We start from the raw sequence: 22890 nt of genomic DNA, 5'->3' as shown, positions 1-22890 counted from the left end.
GTCGTTGGCTAGGCGGGAGTCGTTAGTGGTGTGGGGGGCTCTGGGTTTGTAGTTGGTGACTTGCCTGAGCCCTCTCCAGACAGAAGCAGCGTCGTTTGTAGAGAACTGGTGTTTTAGTCTCTCTGAGTACAGTCGTTTGTAGTCAGGGTCGGGATCTGACCCACGACCTCTTGTATACCAGGCGAGGTAGTTAAAATCTAGCCACCGTGATGATCAGAGAGACACGCAAACTCCAAATATACAGCAGGCGTCAGGGTCGGGATCGAACCCACGACCTCTTGTATACCAGGCAAGGTAGTTAACATCTCCTAGCCACCGTGATGATCAGAGAGACACGCAAACTCCAAATATACAGCAGGCGTCAGGGTCGGGATCTGACCCACGACCTCTTGTATACCAGGCGAGGTAGTTAACATCTCCTAGCCACCAGTGGCATCCAACTTCGGGGCCGAAACCAAAACGAAGGAACGGGTGGACGCCATCGGGCATCTCGCCACGATGGAGATATGTTAACTACCTCGCATGGTTTGCAGGAGGTCGTAGGGTTCGAGCAGAGAGGGCATCGGGATTTGTAACACCAGGTTCTTGATGATGCAGTCGGTTTGGAGGTTCCTAGGCTCAGTGCCCCCCCACTCGGAGGGGAGGCATCGTCACGGCGGCGATCTGCGACTCCTCCGCCACTCCCGACGCAAGGGTCTGGGCCGCATCAGCCGATCCATTGGTGACGGAGTTGTTGCACGGCTTCAACAACGTCCACACAAGGAGACGGCAGATCTACGGATTGACACACTGAACCACTCGGAGAGAGACCCACTCACACCTATAGATTCACACACTGAACCACACTCGGAGACCCACTCACACCTATAAATTCACACACTGAACCACAATCAAAGAGACCCATACTCACACCTACAAATTCACACACCTGAACCACTCTCATAGAGAGACCCATACACCTATAGATTCACACACTGAACCACACTCACATAGACCCATACTCACACCTGTATATTCACACACTGCACCACTCTCATAGAGAGACCCACTCACACCTATAGATTCACACACTGAACCACATTCGGAGAGACTCATACTCACATCTATAAATTCACACACTGCACCACTCTCATAGTGAGACCCATACTCGCATCTATAAATCCACACACTGAACCACTCTCATAGAGAGACCCATACTCACACCTATAAATTCACACACTGAACCACACTCGGAGAGACCCATATTCACAGATTTATAGATTCACACACCTGAACCACACACTCACATAGACCCACACTCACACATATCTATAGATTTCACACACCTGAACCACACACAGACCCACACTCACACAGATCTATAGATTCACACACCTGAACCACACAGATAGACCCACACTCACACAGATCTATAGATTTCACACACTGAACCACACATTCACATAGACCCACACTCACACAGATCTATAGATTCACACACCTGAACCACACACATAGACCCACACTCACACAGATCGATAGATTTCACACACTGAACCACTCCGAGACCAATGCTCACACAGCTGCATTAGCAATGCTTGGATAAACTACAAACCAAGACAATTTTTTATTTATTTACAAAATGTCACAAATTCAGTTTCTAACCGTTTCAGCAAAAATCCCAAAACGAAGTGAACTTGTTACGAATAAAAACATTCAACAGTGGAAAAAAACACCACACAAAAACAAAGATCCCCCATACAGCCTTCATAGACTTGGGGCAAGTGCTGTTAGTGAATGCCTAATTAAGACCGGCACGTCACACGAAGGGGACGGGGGTGATCAGCACCTACACCCGGCCGCCTTTGTCTCCCCAGTGGCGATGTTTACTACACACCGCACCAGGTACTCATTTGGGGCCGAGTCGACCTAGAGGAGGCCCAAGGACCGGTTCAGATAATTGTCACTGGTGGTGGTGTTGGTGGCCGTGAACGGGAATCGAACCTTTGGTCGCCAGGTTCACGGCAGTGCGCCAACCACCGTGCCACCGCTCTCCATGAACACCAAAGACAAAGATCCCCCATATAGCTTGAGCAGACTGTTGGGGCAAGTGCTGTTAGCGAGCACCTATGAAGACCGGTACGGCACACGAGGGGTTGGGCTGGCCAACACCACGCCCGGCCGCCTTTGTCTCCCTCGTGGTAAGGCTTACGCACCGCACCAGGTAGTCATTTGAGGCGGAGTAGACCTAGGGGCAGGCCAAGGACCGGTTCAGGTAAATGGTCACTGGTGTTGGTGCCCGTGGGCGGGAATCCAACTCAGGTCTCTCTGTCGGGTTCGTAGCGTGGTGCGCTAACCGCTGTGCACCAATTCCAGAGTTTGTTGGTAAACGTGGGCACCACGGTGGATGGGAGATGTTAACTACCTCGCCTGGTATACAGGAGGTCGTGGGTGAGAGCCAGACCCCCCTGACGTTTGCTGTATATTTACGAGGTTGCACGTCTTTCTCATCATCACTATTACCATGGTGGCTGGGAGATGTTAACTACCTCGCCTGGTATACAGGAGGTCGTGGGTGAGAGCCAGACCCCCCTGAAGTCTGCTGTATATTTGCAGTGCGTGCATCTCTGGCTCGTGCTTTACCCATGGTCGCGTGGATTTCTCTCTCCGGGTCCTCCGGGTTTGCCCCCAACCCCCACATTTAGAATCAACGTCACGCGTTGAGTATTTGGCTGCTGCTGATATAAATTTCTATGCGACGACGACAAGCCACTTCGTCCGTTGAGCCCCATCGTTTGTGACGCCCATGTCGCTTCTGAAAAAAAACGTCTCAGCTCAGGGCTTGGGCCTCACCTGGTGACACGAAAACGTAGCTTTTAAATAGTTTAGGTGAATAGCGTCACGCGCACACACACACACACCGGTGTTGGGCGACCTTCGAATATTTGTTCAGGAGGCCGGGCATCCACCGAGTACTTTAAATATACCGTCCCTGGATTGGAAACAAGCTGTTTTAGACAATTTAGAATCATACATTTCGATTTAAAGCTTTCGTGACTGCAAGGATTCATCTTCTTTGGTTCTTTCGGTAAAGTCACGTAGAATGAGAATATTATTGTGTTATTTTATTTTATCACAAGTGAGAATATTATTGTGTTATTTTATTTGATCAATTTATTAGTTTATTCTCATTCTACGTGACTTTACCGAAAGAACCAAAGAAGATTTAGAATCATGTTGCTGCTATAAATGTCCACGCGATAATGATAAGCCACTTTTGTCGAGCTTATCGTATTGTCATAGCCAGGTGGTCGCTTCTGAAAAATAAGCTCATAGCTCAGAGGGCCTTACCTGGTAACGTAAAATTGTTTATGTCGGTGATTTTGCTTAGACCAGAAAGACCACATTTCTAGAAACCAGATTCAAATCAGCTTAGCCAATTGCAAACTCAGCTCAGCCAAATTAACTAAAAACGTAATTATTGTTATTTTACCAGGTAAGGCCCACCTAACTATGTAGCGCTTGTTCAGAAGCAACCTGGCCACAAATGGCAGCTCAGTGAAGTGGCGTATCACGGGGAAATGTGGAGCAGCCAAATACTCTAACATCGCACGATTCTAAAATGTGGAGGGGAAAAAACCGGAGGACCTGGAGAAAAATCCACGCGACCACAGAGACACACGCAAACTCCAAATATACAGCAGGCGTAATGGGTAGCGATCGAACACACGACCTCTTGTATACCGGGCGAGGTAAATAACATCTCACCACCATGCTGATGATGAGAGACGCAAACTCCAAATATACAGCAGGTATCAGGGTCGGGGTCGAACCCACAATCTCCTGTATACTGGGCGAGGGAGTTAACATCTCGCCACCATGGCACCTAATTGCAATCTTAGCCCAGCCAAAACTATAAATCAGACCATACCAGCCCTCAAAAGTTCCATGCAGCCTAATCCAACAAAGCCCCAGCATCAAGGAAGAAGCCAGACCAGACCAGCCAAGTCCAACCGTCATCCAGTGAACCCAAATCACAACAACTCAAGACGGTCAGCTTAAATCACCGATGAGTCGAAAACCCAAAGTCAAACCCAGGATTTGTCGGCAGCGGTGGTTGGAGTGGCCCCGGCGGCTCCGTCCTGGCCTCTACGGAGACTCCTCCACCTCCTCGTCCTCCCTCCTCCGGATGCCAATGGAGGCGACGAAGGCGAGCACCAGGGCGGACGACAGCAGCGCCAGCGTCACGGTGATGGCCACCATGGCGGCAGAACGCCGCGCGGGCCGCAGCTCGGGCGCGGTCAGAGGGGACCGCACTTGGGGGGGGCAAAGACAACGGCGCAAGTAGCACCCCCAGTGTGGGTATAGCTCACAAGACTGTTCGGGTCAAGTGCAGGTTGAGTTAAAGGTGCAAGTACCCCCCCCCCCGTTTTGGTTTAGCTCAAGATACGATTCAGGTCAAGTGCAGGGGACTCCACTGAAGCGTCCAATGGACACAACTACAGCGCAAGACGCTCGTGACCATCAGCGTGGCAATGATGGTGCAGTAGGGAAGCGGTCGTGCAGAGGTTAGCTCACTGCGCTACAAACCCGGCGACCCGAATTAGATCCTCGCTCACCGTCAACACCAGTGACAGATTATCTAAACCGGTCCTGGGCCGCCCCTAGGTCGACTCAGTCTCAAATGAGTACATGGTGCGGTGTGTAGTAAACATCGCCACCGGGGAGACAAAGGCGGCCGGGCTTGGTGCTGTCCACCCACCCCTTCGTGTGCCACAGTGCCGGCCTTCACCGTTGCTGCTCAAAGCACTTGCCCCAATAATCTGTGAAGGCTACACGGGGGATCTTTGTCTTTAATGGATGGTGGATGGCGAGGGGCAAGGGCTCACTTGGCAAGGTGTGGAGAGGCTCTGTCCATCCCGTTTCAGCAATGGCAGAGTTCCCTTCGAATACGAACATGTTGACCCTAAGTGAGCAGACAGAGAGAGAGAGAGCTCGACCGTGCAGTTATAGGCACGTCAAGCGGACTACAGGTAACGCAGACAAAGGGAGAGCTGCACTCGAGTGTAAGAGAAACCGATCCCAGAAGTGTTCAACCAGTGCGCTTTGTAGTCTGGCTTAGGGGCCGTCCATAAATGACGTCACGCGATTTTGGACGATTTTTTGACCCCCCTCCCCGTCACACGGCATCACAAAAAAGTCAGACCTCCCCCTCTCGAATATGACGTCACAAAGCTCTGCGCCCCCCCCCCCCCAAAAAAAAAACATGCTTCAAATCGCTTTAAACTATTGTCATTGTAGTGCGTATTTCACGTGGCGCTGCACTCTGATGTTGTAGGAGAAAACATTTATATAAAAGTCTATTTAATTAAGTAGAACGTGTTGTCTATTTTTATTTAAAGTTGCGCATTTTGATGTGACGTCACATTTCTAAACCCCCTTCCCCCAAGGTGCGTGACGTCATTTTTGGACGGTCCCTTAGCCCAGCCAACACCACACCAATATTCCTGATAAGATTCATAAAGATAATCTCTTGGGTCTTTAACCAGCTCTGTCCATAGACCAGAAAGACCAACCTCATAGAAACCAGACAATTGCAAACCCAACCCAGCCAATTGCTAACTCAGACCAGCCAAATTGCAAACGCAGTCCTGGGATCGAATTCACGCCCCTCCTGTATACCAGGTGAGGTAGGTAACATCCCACTACACAGTGGCACGCCCCAGGTGAGCCGCACCGAGCAGGGGTCCACGGGGAGAGCCGAGTGATGCGGAGTGTAGGAGGGGGGGGGGGGGAGCACACGCACGAACGTCACCTGTAGGTCTTGTCTGCCTCTAGCAAGGGGTTGCACACGCCCTCGCCCGGGCGGGAGTCCAACTTGTCGTCCGCGCAGTCATCGGCTCCCAGGCGGAAGACGTCGTCCGTCCGTGGCGCTCGCCCCGCCATCTCGCGCTCCACCAGAGCCTTCCACCTGGCACAGAGGGGGCGCCGAGATGTCAACTACCTCGCCAGGTACGCAGGAGGTCGTGGCTTCAAACCCGATCCCCTGACGCCTGCTGCTATGTATATGTGGAGTGTGCGCGTTCTCGCTCTTTCGCTCTCCCTCCCCAGGGTCCGTCGGGTTCCCCCACCCCCCCCCCCTCTGCGTTTAAAATCAACGTCACGCATTTAGAGTATTCGGCTGCTGCTATCAATTTCCACCCAATGATGACGATTCGTTGAGCTGCTATCATTTGTGATGGCCCGGTCAACTTACGCCTCGCTCTGCGGTGTTCATCCGCAACCTCACCACGCTGCACTACTTGCGCTTACGAAACTGAACGTAAACATTTTCAGCAGATTTAATTTACTTCTTTTAAACACGAATTATGGGGGAGCATTGTCATAAGTTCGGTTTTCTGTAAGTTGGGATCTTCTGCACCAAGGGGACTAACTGTATAGCTCTTGTTTAGAAGCCACCTCGCCATCACAAATGGATAGCTGGACGAAGTGGCCTCATCGTTGTCATCACGTGGACATTTGTAGCAGCAGCAGCAGCCAAATACTCTCAACGTCCTGACCTAAAATGTCAACAATTGTAACAAAATCGGGTGCAGACGTTTTTCGCCGGGAGCTACACAACCGGCGTCGTCAGCGCGAGTTGACAAGGAAAAGAAATGGAAAGAAAAAAATATCTTTAAAAATTAGGAAATGGACCGGGTTTCGCCTCCACCCTCACCTCAGCTTTGCCGTCGCCTCCACAACCGCGACACCTCCAGGCGGCCTCTTGAAGAGCACCACGCTCCCGCCAGATGCCCGCAGCCTCGCGGTGGCATTGGCGAGGGCGGCCCACTCGCCCGCGCTCACCCCCGTCACGTTCAGGAGCAACGTGACGCGGCTCCAGAAGAAAGCGGTCACCTTGCCGAGGACCTGGACCTCGAGATCCGTCGCGTTCAACCTCCTCGTCGAGTTCAGGAGGCCTTGGAGGCGCCTTAGAATCTTCTGCGTGACCTCCGCCAGCCGATGCTCTTCGCCCGACATGGACATCCCGTCGGTGCGGTGACCCCAACTCGACTCCGCGGGGCCGTCGCGATGAACGGCGCCCACCCACCACCGCACCAGTATCACCTCAGCCCGGGTCACGTTGGCACGGCCCGCCAGGGCGGAGATTCGGTTGATGGCCCAGCCAGTCACGTCGCGAAGCCACTCAAGCTGGGCCAGCGCGAGCGACGAGGAATTCCCCAGACCGTCGGTGTCGTTGGCGTTGAATCTGCCTGCGGTCACGGTGCCATTCTTGCCACCGCCGACTCCCGACTTGGCGTCCGCCAACCAACGGTGGCTCGGGTCATTGTCGTCTTCTTCTTGGGTGCCGCTCGGTCGGTTTCGCGAGCCTTCACTGGATGTTTTATCCACCGCGGGCTTGCCGAAACCAACCCTGGAGGGATTGCGATCGGGTTGTTGGGGTTGTTGCGGTTGTCGTCGTTCCAACGTCTCACCGAGTCGCAGGATGTTCGGAGGCAAATGCGCATTGCCTTGGGTTCTGCTGGACGCAACGGATGGAGATTGCGACCTGACCACGGAGTAAGAGGAGTTCGTCCCATTCCCATCACCGTCTCCCAGTGGGTCCTCAGCTTCCTCTACCAAGCTGGGAGTTTTTACTTCTCGGACGTCGCGAGACATTTCAGAGACGTTGGCCCGACCTGAGGTCGCGAGGTCTGGACCGGCCAGACTTCGAGCGGGGTCACGGTCGGACACGGTGGGACGTCCTCGCCGGAGGGCGCCGCCTCCCAAGACGACGGTCGCCCAAACGGCGGCGCCCGCCACTTCTGGACGCGGCCTCCCTGCTCCACCCCGAGCGGGGAGGCCGCTGATGAAGGCTCTCGCCACGTTGCTCGGCGATACCGCCGCCTCGCCGCTCGGCGCGTGTGGCGAGGTCCCGTTGGGGCGCGTCAGGTCATGCAGCGCCATGCCGAGCGCGTCTAAGAGTTCGCGACCCGTGGTGGAGATCCTGGCTGGAGCACCACCCGACGAACCGGACGTCCCATTGCTCGGACACTCGCCCGCGCACGCCGCGCCGTCGACGTCGCTCCTGGCCTGGTGCTCTGGCGTCGGGACCGCGAGCGGATCGCCGTCCGTAAACCCGTCCGAAGAAGAGACGAAACGCCCGTCGCTCGAAGGTGCCTCGGCACGCCAGTCGCCGCCCAAGCTGTGGTTCATCTGCCACCGTCGCAGGGAAACATCGGCGTGCACCTCGGGGGACTTTGCGCGGACCGGTTGTACCACGTCCGGGACGCCGCTGAAAGCGCCGGTGGATTTGTCAGTCAAAAGCTCCTCTCGTGCGGGCGTGACCCTGTCGTCGTCAGTGTCATCAACAACTTCAGCAGACTCCTTCCCACCTCGAGATGCCAGCCCATAATTAGGCACTTCATGGAAGGCAGCAGACTCGTTGCCGACAGCATCCAAGATGCGGACGGTTGGTTCCAAGGCCTCCTGCGGGCTCACACTAGGGGAATCGTCGTGCCAAGGTTGCAACTTCTGTGGCGAGCCATTTGACATTTCGTGAGACCCCCTTGTTGTTGTTGTTGTTCCCGAGGACTCCGTCATCCAGCCTGGCACATTGCCGATGGACTCGATGGAGGAGTTGTTACTCACGGACTCCTCCTCCCGCCTCTGTGGGATTCTGCTGAATGCAGCCTCGACGCCGACAGAGTGGCCTACCTTCAAAGGAGCTCTGTCCGATGTCGTCAATGTCGTCAATGTCGTTGTAGTCGTGGTTCCCGTTCTCAACGTTTGGTTTTGCCGGGTCCACGGGGTCACGGCCTCTACGTTGCCTTTTGAATGAACGTTGCTGCCACCGTCACTTGCTGAGCCATTGCCGTTGCCGTCACCATTGCCAGAGTCAACCATCATCTCGTTCGCGGACCCATTATCGTTTTCCGGGTGACGCTGCTGCTGCTGTTGTTGCTCATGATCATGCCCATCACCAATTGGTTCCGAGAATCCCTCGTCGACTTTGCCATGCTCCGAACTCGGCTTGGCGTTCTGCGTTCCCGCCGCCAGCAGTAATATCCCGTCATACAGCGATGACATCTCCTCCCTCAGCTTTGCCGTAAACGCCCCCAGCAGCTCCTTCGCCGCCGCCACGAAGCTCGAGAAGCCCCTCGCATGGCTCAGCCTCCGGTCGATGCCCTCAAAACAGCCCAGCAACCGGCCCACCACCTCCACCCGTCTTACCAAGGCGTCGAGTCCACGCGAGGCGCCCGCGGCACCCACAGTGCCACCACCGCCGCCGCCCCCCGCTCCATCACCGTCACCCGTGGCCCGTCCGCCATCCCGCAACTCCGCAGGGCCTTCGCGCCGACCGTCTTGCTCACGGCCAGAGGGGCCCGCCGCGCCTACGGACGTGGCGCTGCCCTGATCATCGGCACCGGTGGTGGAGTTGATGGCGTGGCCCGGTGGTGTCGGCCGTTGAGCCGAGTGGCTTCCGCGAGGTCCAGCAGAGCCTGGAGCGGCGGTGGCGGGGCACCCTCGTACAAGTTCCATCAGCAACAATTCCAGGTCTTCTTCGTCTTCTCTTCCTCCTCTCCGGCGACTCGGCTCCTCGCGTGAAGTGGCCACGGTGACACCTGTGGGATTCTTTCTATTTTCTTTCGAAGATTTATAGCCCGCAGAACCGGCTGCCACCTCCCCCTCCTTCACATTGCTCCCCCTTCTGACCGACAGAGGTTCGTCGTCAATTTGCATCTCCTCATTGTCATCGTCGTCATCGTCGTCGTCGTCATCATCATCATCGTCGTCGTCGTCGTCATCATCATCGTCGTCATCATCGTCGTCATCATCATCATCGTCATCATCTTTAAAGGAGACTTGCACTTTCAAAAGTGTCTTTTTCCCCACCGCATCTTTTGCCGCCGACGGCGCCACATCAGACTCCTGTGGGCGCTTTGGACGCCCGTGCCCAGCAAGGGTCCCTTTCTTCTGCTTCTCCGGCGGGCCACGGCCCACGTTCCCCCCCTCCCCACCCTTCATAGGCCCCGTGTCCTGCATGCCCGGGGCTCTGCTCAGGGTGGATTCGGCCACGTCGCCGGGTGGCGAATCGTCTTCCAAACCCTCGTTGGGCAGGAACCGCGGGAGGTCGGCACTTTCACTGGCGGTCTCGGTGACGGCCTCAGTGGCGTTGTGAGACTTGTGCGGCAACGAGATTGTAACGGTCTTTGTTTTGTTGGTGGCAATGGTAGGAGATGAGGATGCTGATGATGATGATGAGCTCTTGGATAAAGTTGTAGATGATGATGCTGCTGATGATGGGCTCTTGGACATGGTTGGAGATGATGATGAGGTCTTGGACATTGATGTTGTTCTTGTTGTCGGCACAGCGGAGGAGCGTCCCATGTCTGGCCACTGCACCTCGCACGGCGGGATAGGGAGGATGGCCACGTAGTATAGGCGGCTTGAATTGGCTAGTCCCGTGTGGTAGCCCGGTATTGTTTCGGGATGGTTGAGTTCTGAAGGTGAACAAAGACAAAGCCTGTATATAGCCTTAAAAGACTTTAGGGGCAAGTGCTGTTGGCAAATAGCACCTGTGAAAGTCAGCATTGTAGCACACGAGGAGGTGGATGGCCAGAACCACGCCCGGCCGCCTCCGTCTCCCCAGTTTGCACACCACACCAGGTAATCATTTGAGGCAGAGTCAACTTAGGGGAGGCCCAGAACCGGCTCAGATAATCATCACTGATGTTGGCCGTGAGTGGGTATCGAACTCAGGATGCCAGTTTTGTAGCGCAGCGGGACAACCACTACCGCTCACCATTGAAAGTGAACACACATGGGGGGCGGGAGATTAATTTTCTCACTCAATATTTTCCAAAACGCTGATAATAAAGAGCTGCCTTCAGGGTTGGGATTATAATCCTGATAATTACTAGTCGGTATATGGTGCTACAGTGAGGGAAAAAGTATTTGATCCCCTGCTGATTTTGTACGTTTGCCCACTGACAAAAAAATGATCAGTCTATAATTTTAATGGTATGTTAAATTGATTTGCATTTTAATGAGGGAAATAAGTATTTGACCCCCTCTCAATCAGAAAGATTTCTGGCTCCCAGGTGTCTTTTATACAGGTCACGAGCTGAGTTTAGGAGCACACTTTTAAAGGGAGTGCTCCTAATCTCACCTTGTTACCTGTATAAAATACACCTGTCCACAGAAGCAATCAATCAATCATATTCCAAACTCTCCACCATGGCCAAGACCAAAGAGCTCTCCAAGGATGTCAGGGACAAGATTGTAGACCTACACAAGGCTGGAATGGGCTACAAGACCATTGCCAAGCAGCTTGGTGAGAAGGTGACAACAGTTGGTGTGATTATTCGCAAATGGAAGAAACACAAAATAACTGTCAATCTCCCTCGGCCTGGGGCTCCATGCAAGATCTCACCTCGTGGAGTTGCAATGATCATGAGAACGGTGAGGAATCAGCCCAGAACTACACGGGAGGATCTTGTCAATGATCTCAAGGCAGCTGGGACCATAGTCACCAAGAAAACAATTGGTAACACACTATGCCGTGAAGGACTGAAATCCTGCAGTGCCCACAAGGACTCCCTGCTCAAGAAAGCACATATACATGCCCGTCTGAAGTTTGCCAATGAACATATGAATGATTCAGAGGACAACTGGGTGAAAGTGTTGTGGTTAGATGAGACCAAAATGGAGCTCTTTAGCGTCAACTCAACTCGCCGTGTTTGGAGGAGGAGGAATGCTGCCTATGACCCCAAGAACACCATCCCCACCGTCAAACATGGAGGTGGAAACATTATGCCTTGGGGGTGTTTTTCTGCTAAGGGGACAGGACAACTTCACCGCATCAAAGGGATGATGGACGGGGCCATGTACCGTCAAATCTTGGGTGAGAACCTCCTTCCCTCAGCCAGGATATTGAAAATGGGTCGTGGATGGGTATTCTAGCATGACAATGACCCAAAACACACGGCCAAGGCAACAAAGGAGTGGCTCAAGAAGAAGCACATTAAGGTCCTGGAGTGGCCTAACCAGTGTCCAGACCTTAATCCCATAGAAAATCTATGGAGGGAGCTGAAGGTTCGAGTTGCCAAACGTCAGCCTCGAAACCTTAATGACTTGGAGAAGATCTGCAAAGAGGAGTGGGACAAAATCCCTCTTGAGATGTGTGCAAACCTGGTGGCCAACTACAAGAAACGTCTGACCTCTGTGATTGCCAACAAGGGTTTTGCCACCAAGTACTCAGTCATGTTTTGCAGAGGGGTCAAATACTTATTTCCCTCATTAAAATGCAAATTAATTTATAACATTTTTGACATGCGTTTTTCTGGATGTTTTTTGTTGTTATTCTGTCTCTCACTGTTCAAATAAACCTGCCATTAAAATTTTACACTGATCATTTCTTTGTCAGTGGGCAAACGTACAAAATCAGCAGGGGATCAAATACTTTTTTCCTTCACTGTACCTACCACTGAAGTAGAAGTTCCACCTATCCATGATAATAATGTACATGCGTATGAACTTCTTTCGCACCATACGTAGCGAGTTGTGCTAAAATCGGAGGTGTGGGGGGGGGAAGGACAACAAACTAAACACAACAAAGCATTTCTAAATAAATTAGTTTCCAATTGAGTATCGTGGTGTAGTGCATAGTCGTGCACACTTTGGCGTATGTATGTTGAACTTCTTTCCACACAATACGTAGCCAACCGAGAAATAATTGGGAGGTGTGGGGGAGAAGGACAAACTCAACACAAAAAACAGTTTTAGGAGAAACGAGTTTTGTGGTTCCTTACATGGACAGAGCCTAATGAAAGGAAGGTTATGTTGGCAAGGGACATGGCTCACACACAGAGAGACACAGACACGGCCTAACATCGCTCCACGGGCAAATAAGTCGAGTAAATATCATGGACAGAGCCCAAGTGGAAAAAGAGGTCATGACCGCCGACGTCTTTGAGAATGGACATCACTCACGCCAGATTAGAAAGAGAGAGATATTCCTCAGTTTAACACCTAGTAGGTTTACGGATCAATATTATCCATAGAGGTTTTGGGGTTAGATGGCGTGAATACCAATGTGTCGGTAAACCTGCCACCACCCAACACAGCCAGTACGAGTAACGAATTGGCACGTTTTGTTCACGTGACAAACCCTCACTAAATTGGCCGTGTCGGGTGGCGGCGGATTTAACGACGATCGAACCCAAAAACTTCGAGCTATGGGAAAAATATTCCTAGGATTCTTTGTCCGGGTTTTCGACAAAATACACCACACTCCGCTAGATTATAAAAAATAAAAATATCGCACTGACGACATTTCAACTAAACATTTCAACTAAACATTTTTAGTTGAAATGTCGTCAGTGCGATTTTTAGTCCCCTGGTCCCCACCGTGATAATGATCACGGCGGGGACCAGGGGACTTTTTTTTGGAGCTCAGCCCAAGCCACCTCCGGCTGACACGAAAGCGCCGAGCTACGGAGTAGCTCTTTTTCCGACGCGACCCTGGCTATCGCAAATTGTAGCAACTCAACTTAGTGGCTCATCATCATCTCGTCATCATCATCATCATCACCGCCATCATCATCACCGCCATCATCATCACCGCCATCATCATCACCGCCATCATCATCACCGCCATCATCATCACGTCATCATCATCACGTCATCATCACCACGTCATCATCACCACGTAATCATCACCACGTAATCATCACCACGTCGATTCTAAAATGTGCAGGTAAAACACCGGAGGACCCGGGAGAAAATTCCACATGACCATGGAGAGAGACGCGCAAACTCCAAACATACAGCAGCAGCAGCAGCAGGCTTCAGGTTCTGGATCGAATCCACGACCTCCTGATTACCAGGCGAGGTCCTTAACATCTCCGAGCCACCTGTGGCGTCCAATTTGATGGTGGAAACCAAAACGAAGGAACGAGCGAGCGGATGCCATCGGACCCCTCCCCTCCCCCATCTCTCACCGGGCGGAGCGTCGTCCCCGCGGCTCCGAGGCGATGCCCACACGACCACGCGGAGCGAGCGGGACAAGCTGGGCTCTCCCGTCACCCGGGCGGGATGCCCGCCACCGCCCCCGCCCCCTCCTCCTCCTCCGCTGGGGGGTGCCCGGGGGCGCTCCGGTGGGAGCAGGAAGTCGAGGCAGCGCGGCAGGGCGAGCAGCGCGGAGCGGCGCGTGCGGGGCGCGTGGAAGCGCGACTCGAGCGGGGCGAGTGGGGGAGACTCTGCGGTGGAGGGGGTGCGAGGGTGCAGCGTGACGCCGCGCTACGAACCCGGCGACCCCGGGGTTCCATTCCCATCTCACGGCCACCGGGTGGCGATTCTCTGAACCGGCCCTGGGCCTCCCCCCTAGGTCCACTCGGCCGCAAACGAGTACCCATTGCGGTGTGTAAACATCGTCACGGGGGAGACAAAGGCGACCGGGCGTAATTGCAGGCCACCCACCCCCTCGCTTGCCGTTCGGGCTTTTTTCATAGGTGCTGCTACCTGCTCACAGCACTTTCCCCAACAGTGTGTTGAGGCTACACGGGGGATCTTTGTCTCTGCGCGAGCCGCAACACCGGCGGCATCGTCAAGAACGGGGCAGCTGAAAATAAACAACCACGTGGGGAGCAGCACCGCGGCCGTTCTACGTGGTGCACCCCCAGGGGGTGACGTGGGGCACCCCCGGGGAGTGACGTGGGACACCCCCGGGGAGTGACGTGGGGCACCCCCGGGGAGTGACGTGGGGCACCCCCGGGGAGTGACGTGGGGCACCCCCAGAGAGTGACGTGGGGCACCCCCAGGGGGTGACGTGGGGCACCTCCAGGGAGTGACGTGGGGCACCCCCAGAGAGTGACGTGGGGCACCCCCAGGGAGTGACGTGGGGCACCCCCAGGGAGTGACGTGGGGCACCCCCGGGGAGTGACGTGGAGCATCCCCGGGGAGTGACGTGGGGCACCCCCAGGGAGTGACGTGGGGCACCCCCAGAGAGTGACGTGGGGCACCTCCAGGGAGTGACGTGGGGCACCCCCAGGGAGTGACGTGGGGCACCCCCAGAGAGTGACGTGGGGCACCCCCAGAGAGTGACGTGGGGCACCCCCAGGGGGTTAAGATGAACCGCTGCTCTCGAAGCACCATCCAGCAGCACCCCCAATGACTTTGTGCGACGATGGAGTGCTGCTCGTGCGTGCAACGTTCACTAGAAACATCGCATTCTATGTCCAATTTGAGTGATGCAAGCAACACGTGCGCTAAAAGGAGAACGGAACGGACTGTAATTCTGCACAGGGGCCCGTCCATAAATGACGTCACGCAATTTTGGACGATTTTTGACCCCCCCCTCCTCGTCACACGGCGTCACAAAAAAGTCAGACCCCCCCTCGAATATGCCGTCACAAAGCTCTGCCCCCCCCCCACCCCTCAAAACAAAAAAAACATGCTTCAAATCGCTTTAAACTATTGTCATTGTAGTGCGTATTTAATGTGGCGCTGCACTCTGATGTTGTAAGAGAAAACATGTATTAAAAAGTCTATTTAATTAAGTAGAACGTGTTGTCTATTTTTATTTAAAGTTGCGCATTTTGATGTGACGTCACATTTCTCAACCCCTCCCCCAAGGTGCGTGACGTCATTTTTGGACGGTCCCTTAGCCCAGCCAACACCACACCAATATTCCTGATAAGATTCATAAAGATAATCTCTTGGTCTTTAACCAGCTCTGTCCATAGACCAGAAAGACCAACCTCATAGAAACCAGACAATTGCAAACTCAACCCAGCCAATTGCCAACTCAGACCAGCCAAATTGCAAACGCAGTCCTGGGATCGAATTCACGCCCCTCCTGTATACCAGGTGATGTTGTAGGCCAGGGGTCGGGAACCTATGGCTCGCGAGCCAGATGTGGCTCTTTTGATGATTGCATATGGCTCGCAGATAAAACAAAATATTCTCACTTGTTTTAATCCATCCATCGATTTTTCACTGCGCATGTCCTGTTCAGGGCTGCAGGAGCAATTGTCCATTATTTTAATTGGATGATACTGGCCTACGTTTGCCGTTGCTGGGTAAAACAGGTAAACGCCCCCTTTTGAATCAGTCTGAGACTGCGTCTGCTCGGTCATTAGCTCAAAGCTAACCCTTCGACGAAGAAGATGGCGAAAAGAAAAAAAGACGACGAGTATCGTACATTTCAGGACGAATGGACCGAAGAATTCGCCTTTGTGGAGAGAGCGGGTTCTGCGGTGTGTCTAATTTGCAATGACAAAATTACATCGTTGAAACGGTCGAATGTAAAGCGGCACTTCGACACGCGCCACGCTACCTTTGCATCAAAATACCCTGCGGGAGACAGCAGAAAGAAAGCGTGCCAAGAGCTTCTGAGCAGGGTGCAAGCTAGCCAGCAGCAACTCCGCGTATGGACCCGGCAAGGTGACTATAATTCGGCTAGCTTTGCTGGTTCTTTAGCAATAGTGAGGAACGGAAAACCATTCACAGATGGCGAGTATGCTAAAACGTTCATGCTGGATGTAGCCAATGAACTTTTTGATGATCTTCCGAACAAAGACAAGATAATCAAACGGATACAAGACATGCCTCTGTCGGCAAGAACTGTTCATGATCGTACCATCGTGATGGCAAACAAAGTGGAGGAAACGCAAGTGAAGGACATAAATGCAGCGCCGTTCTTTTCTCTGGCTTTGGATGAGTCAACAGACGTGAGCCATTTGTCGCAGTTCAGCGTGATTGCAAGATATGCTGTTGGTGACACACTGCGCGAAGAAAGTCTTGCTGTTCTGCCATTAAAAGGGTCCACAAGAGGTGAGGATTTATTCAAGTCTTTCGTGGAGTTTGCTCAAGAAAAAAGTCTACCTATGGATAAACTTCTCTCAGTGTGTACTGATGGTGCTCCGTGTATGGTGGGGAAAAACAAAGGATTTGTGGCGCTTCTCCGTGAACATGAAAATAGACCCATCCTAAGTTTCCATTGCATTATACACCAGGAGGCACTTTGTGCTCAGATGTGTGACAGGCAGTTTGGCGAAGTGATGTCGCTGGTCATTCGTGTGATCAACTTTATTGTTGCCCGAGCCTTAAATAATCGCCAGTTTAAAACACTGCTGGATGAAGTTGTAAATAACTATCCTGGTCTGCTCTTGCACAGCAATGTGCGTTGGTTGTCAAGAGGGAAGGTGCTTAGCCGTTTTGCGGCTTGCCTGAACGAAATCCGGACTTTCCTTGAAATGAAAGGCGTCGGGCATCCTGAGCTAGCCGACACCGAGTGGCTCCTCAAGTTTTACTATCTCGTAGATCTGACTGAACATCTGAACCAGCTCAACGTGAAAATGCAAGGCATTGGAAATACAGTGTTATCCCTTCAACAAGCTGTATTTGCTTTTGAAAACAAGCTGGAGCTTTTCATCACGGATCTTGAAACAGGTCGTTTACTACATTTTGAAAAACTGAGCCAATTTAACGATGCATGCACAGCAAGTGAGCCCATTCAAAACCTTGATCTCCACCAGCTAGCTGGCTGCACATCCAGTCTCCTACAGTCCTTCAAAGCACGCTTTGGAGAATTTCGTGAGCACACTCGTCTTTTTAAGTTCATCACCCATCCAAACGAGTGTTCACTGAACACAGCCGACCTGAATTACATCCCTGGTGTCTCCGTCAGAGATTTTGAAGCAGAAGTGGCTGACCTGAAGGCCTCAGACATGTGGGTGAATAAGTTCAAGTCACTGAATGAAGATTTGGAAAGAATCACACGACAGAAAGCGGAGTTGGCGAGCAAGCACATGTGGACAGAAATGAAAAAACTCCAACCCGAAGACCAGCTGATTCTCAAAACTTGGAACGCGCTTCCTGTCACATACCACACACTGCAGCGTGTGAGTATTGCTGTATTGACCATGTTTGGATCTACGTATGCATGTGAGCAGTCATTCTCACATCTTAAAAACATCAAGTCCAACCTACGATCACGTTTAACGGATGAAAGCCTCAACGCTTGCATGAAGCTTAACCTCACCAAGTACCAACCTGACTACAAAGACATCAGCAAATCCATGCAGCACCAGAAGTCGCATTAATGGTGAGTGTTATAACAACATTATTTAAAAGAATAAATTCAGAGGCTTATTATACTGACATTTAGTTGAATTCACTTTTAAAATATATTATATGGCTCTCACTGAAATAAATTTCCAAATTTTTTGCTTTCATGGCTCTCTTAGTCAAAAAGGTTCCCGACCCCTGTTGTAGGCGAAAACACGTATTGAAAAGGAGGCGTTGGAAAGCTGAAATTTAGCATAAAATTAACTTGAAAATACTCAGTCTAACTAAAACTGCAGATGTTCAGAATATTATATTGAAATTCTCTTATAATTATCATATATTAAAAGTATTATTACTATTTAAAAAAATACTTGAAACTCTGTAGTAGAATGAAGCAAAATGGAGAGTACAATTAGAACAATCACATTCATTCCACAGAATGAAAAGCCCTGGTAGAATAATTAAAATAAAAATGTTGAATAACTAAATTGATGCTTCTCCATTCTCCGATGGAGAAGCAAAATGCTCCTTTCATGGAATAAATAAAAGGTGACCTTCGTAAATTTTAATAATATAATAGTTAATAATGCAAATTAATCAAAATTAGTGTTGTTATAACAATTATATTGAATCAAGTAGAACGTGTTGTTTATATTTAAAGTTGCGCATTTTGATGTGACGTCACATTTCTCAAACCTCCCCCCCTCGTCACACATCGTCACAAATGTCTTACCGTCCCCCCCCCAGGTGCGTGACGTCATTTATGGACGGCCCCACAACAGGGCCGGCCCTCGGGGTTATAATAATCGGGGCGACTGTCCAGGGCCCCGCGGTTTGGGGGGCAGCTCCCCGCACATTACTCAATTGGGCTTACGCAGCAGCAGCAGAAAAATAAAACTATTTATTTTACCAGATACGACCACACCGAGCTACGTAGCTATTTTTTCAGAACCGACCGGGCAATCACAAATGAAAGCTCAATCCAGTGGCCCATCGTCGTCACCGTCATCTAGTCGACATTTATAGCAGTGTTCAAATACTCTAAACGCGTGATGTCGATGAGAGACACGCAAACTCCAAATATACAGCAGCAGGCGTCAGGGTCGGCATGGAACCTACAACCTCCTGCATACCAGGCGAGGTAGTTAACATCTCATAGCCACCTTGATGATGATGAGAGACACGCAAACTCCAAATATACAGCAGCAGGCGTCAGGGTCTGCATGGAACTTACAACCTCCTGCATACCAGGCGAGGTAGTTAACATCTCATAGCCACCTTGATGATGATGAGAGACACGCAAACTCCAAATATACAGCAACAGGCGTCAGGGTCTGCATGGAACTTACAACCTCCTGCATACCAGGCGAGGTAGTTAACATCTCATAGCCACCTTGATGATGATGAGAGACACGCAAACTCCAAATATACAGCAGCAGGCGTCAGGGTCTGCATGGAACCTACAACCTCCTGCATACCAGGCGAGGTAGTTAACATCTCATAGCCACCCTGATGATGAGAGACACACAAACTCCAAATATACAGCAGCAGGCGTCAGGGTCTGCATGGAACCTACAACCTCCTGCATACCAGGCGAGGTAGTTAACATTTCATAGCCACCCTGATGATGATGAGAGACACGCAAACTCCAAATATACAGCAGCAGGCGTCAGGGTCGGCATGGAACCTACAACATCATACATACCAGGCGAGGTAGTTAACATCTCCTCGCTCCTGTGGAGCCCAGCAACATCGCACCAGACTGCAACTGTGGCAAGACCCTCCTGACATGGGAGTCTTGAGACTCAGTAAGACCAAAAGGAATAATAATAATAAACTCAGCATCTTACAGCAGCGAACAATCAATGTCGGGCTCCACTTCTCTCCACGTTTAGAATCAACGTCGCGCGTTCTGAGTTTTTTAGCTGCTGCTGCTAGAGATTTCCACACAACGACGATGATGACGACGATGATTATAAGCCCACTTCGTTGAGCTATCATCATTTTTGTGATGGGCCAGGTGGCCTCTGAACACAAATGAAAAGAGAGCCACGCAGCTCAGTCAGGGCCCCTTACAGCTGGTAACATAACACAGCTGTTGAGTTGCGTTCAAATCACGAGCCCAAAGCGAGAACAAGAACACCACGGAGAACCATCTGCATCATCAACACCATGTATGAATGTTGAACTTCTTTCACACCGTACGTACCCAACCGCTCCGATCGGAGGTGCGGGGGAAGGACAACAAACTCTGGGTCTCCGTTTGGTGAGTTTTAAATAAATGTATCTATTTTTTTTTATCTAATATCGGCGCTGTAGTGTGTAGTAGTGTAGTGTGTATTGTTGTGTATAATGTAGTGTATTGTATAGTGTACTATATGGTAGTGTAGTGTATGGTGGAGTGTATAGTGGAGTGTGTATATTGTAGTGTATTGTATAGTGTACTATATGGTAGCATAGTGTAGTGTATAGTGGAGTGTGTATAATGTAGTGTATTGTATAGTGTACTATATGGTGGTGTAGTGTATAGTGAAGTGTATAGTGTAGTATACTAGTACAGCACTAGTGTAGTGTACTAGTACAGCACGAGTGTATAGAGTAGTGTAGTGTACAGTGTAGTATACTAGTACAACACTAGTGTATAGTGTAGTGTATAATGTAGTGTACTAGTACAGCACTAGTGTATAGTGGAGTGTATAATGTAGTGCAGTGTATAGTGTAGTATACTAGTACAGCACTAGTGTGTAGTGTAGTGTATAGTGTAGTGTATAGTGTAGTGTATAGTGTAGTGTATAGTGGAGTGTATAGTGGAGTGTATAGTGGAGTGTACTAGTATAGCACTAGTGTATAGTGGAGTGTATAGTGTAGTGTATAGTGCAGTGTAAGTAGAACTTCTTTCGCACCGTACTTACCCAACCGTGCCAATCGGAGGTGCGGGGGTGGACAAGGAACCAATCCGTCCATCTCTGGACGGGCGAACACAGAGCCAGTGCCGGATTATCGTAGCTAGCAGCTACACGTGTAGCAGCTACACGTGCAGGAGCTAGCAGCTACACGTGTAGCAGCAGGAGCTAGCAGCTACACGTGTAGCTGCTACACGTGTAGCTGCTGTAGCTAGCAGCTACACGTGTAGCAGCAGTAGCTAGCAGCTACACGTGTAGCAGCAGTAGCTAGCAGCTACACGTGTAGCAGCAGTAGCTAGCAGCTACACGTGTAGCAGCAGTAGCTAGCAGCTACACGTGTAGCAGCAGTAGCTAGCAGCTACACGTGTAGCAGCAGCAGTAGTAGCTACACGTGTAGCAGCAGTAGTAGCTACACGTGTAGCAGCAGTAGTAGCTAGTAGTAGTAGCTACACGTGTAGCAGTAGTAGTAGCTACACGTGTAGTAGTAGTAGCTACACGTGTAGCAGCAGTAGCTACACGTGTAGCAGCAGTAGCTACACGTGTAGCAGCAGTAGCTACACGTGTAGTAGTAGCTAGCAGTAGTAGCTAGCAGTAGTAGTAGCTACACGTGTAGCAGCAGTAGCTACACGTGTGGCAGCAGTAGCTACACGTGTAGCAGCAGTAGCTACACGTGTAGCAGCAGTAGCTACACGTGTAGTAGTAGTAGCTAGCAGTAGTAGCTAGAAGTAGTAGTAGCTACACGTGTAGCTGCTGCTGCTGCTACACGTGTAGCTGCTGCTGCTGCTGCTACACGTGTAGCTGCTGCTGCTACACGTGTAGCTGCTGTAGCAGCAGCAGTAGCTAGCAATAGACTGCTACGCGCGTAGCAGTGTCGACTGCGACACTGCTACGCGCATGGCGACCGCTACGCCTGTAGTAGTAGTAGCTACACGTAGTAGCTACACGTGTAGTGTAAGAAAAGCTGTCTCGGGTGTGGACCAATCAAATTCAAGGACAGTGCATATTATTATCAGAGTTGTCTTTCTTTTTTGTTTGCATTTTGACTGCTTGTGTTGTGGTCATTCCAAACATGATGCCTTGAATAAAGGTGTCAGTTTTTGTGCCAGTTAAAAGGGTAAAACCTATTCCTATATGTAGTGTGTATTGTTACTGCTACACGTGTAGTGTAGTGTGTATTGTTACTGCTACACGTGTAGTGTAGTGTGTATTGTTACTGCTACACGTGTAGTGTAGTCTGTATTGTTACTGCTACACGTGTAGTGTAGTGTGTATTGTTACTGCTACACGTGTAGTGTAGTGTGTATTGTTACTTCTACACGTGTAGCTACTACATGTGTAGTGTGTAGTAGCTACGGGCCCCGCACTTTCAAGGGCCCCGCGCTAAACGCTGTCAAGCTCTCAATTCCGGTTCAGTGATTCTGCACTTGCTCTATCACTATAGTACTATACCGCCTTCACCTTCATGAAGGACCGGGTGTTTAAGGAGGTTAGCGATTTGTCGTATTATCTGGCCGTATAGCACATGAAAATATACAATTACTTTACTGTGCAAGCTAATCATTGTTGTTTTAATATTTACGTGTTGTTATTTTATTTATGGCCCCTTTATAACATCATGCGGCAGGCCCCGCCGCACTCCCTTAATCCGGCACCGGTCCCATCAATTCATCTTTTTTTAAAAGATGATTTACCCTCGGGACAACTCACCCAGGTGGAGGCGAGCTTCAGATCGGCAGCCGAAACACGACACGAATGCCAGCACGAGAAGACCCTGACGAACCATCACCACCATCATCATCACCACCACCACCAGAGTCGAATTCGAGACCGTTCGGTTAAGATTCCACTCGCGGGCAGTCTAAATGAAAGCCGTGGGCGGTGTTGCGGAGTTCGCTTTAAGGGGAGGAAGGTGGGGAGGAAGGTGGGGGGGAGTGGGGGGAAAGATCGCGGTGGA

The 22890-nt window shown here is 51.1% G+C and overlaps 1 protein-coding gene across 3 annotated transcripts; it reads right to left on the bottom strand.

Moving 5' to 3' along the window:
- Positions 1-1565: 1565 nt before the first annotated feature.
- On the bottom strand, positions 1566-22864 carry LOC116955920 (uncharacterized). 3 transcript variants are annotated; one of them, XM_076053717.1, is made up of 7 exons: positions 22644-22864; positions 20946-20999; positions 13965-14222; positions 6698-10463; positions 5795-5950; positions 4869-4945; positions 1566-4295 (listed from the first exon to the last, which is right to left on the bottom strand). In XM_076053717.1, exons 1-7 carry the CDS (start codon positions 22732-22734, stop codon positions 4129-4131), a joined length of 4569 nt encoding a protein of 1522 aa, XP_075909832.1. In that variant the 5' UTR covers positions 22735-22864; the 3' UTR covers positions 1566-4128. The 3 variants fall into 3 exon arrangements, with proteins under 3 accessions (XP_075909832.1, XP_032833149.2, XP_075909833.1); XM_032977258.2 differs by lacking the exon at positions 20946-20999 and having other exon boundaries at positions 22644-22863; XM_076053718.1 differs by lacking the exons at positions 13965-14222; positions 20946-20999.
- Between the last annotated feature and the right edge of the window lie 26 nt (positions 22865-22890).

The sequence above is a fragment of the Petromyzon marinus genome, chromosome 62, assembly GCF_048934315.1.
Source record: "Petromyzon marinus isolate PM22_M1 ecotype Great Lakes invasive population chromosome 62, UKy_Petmar_22M1.pri1.0, whole genome shotgun sequence".
Lineage (NCBI taxonomy): Eukaryota > Metazoa > Chordata > Hyperoartia > Petromyzontiformes > Petromyzontidae > Petromyzon > Petromyzon marinus.
Note: the sequence above shows the minus strand (reverse complement) of the source record. Positions and strands in the feature narration are given on the sequence as shown.

Bases quoted from the DNA above. Each gene is read 5' to 3' on its own strand.
- LOC116955920 (XM_076053717.1), bottom strand. From the start codon at position 22,734: ATGATGATGGTGGTGATGGTTCGTCAGGGTCTTCTCGTGCTGGCATTC. The intron at 5,951-6,697 runs GTGAGGGTGGAG...CCTCTGTGCCAG, and splicing joins GAGGCGACGGCAAAGCTGAG to GTGGAAGGCTCTGGTGGAGC. The intron at 4,946-5,794 runs GTGACGTTCGTG...CTGCTCACTTAG, and splicing joins GAGGCAGACAAGACCTACAG to GGTCAACATGTTCGTATTCG.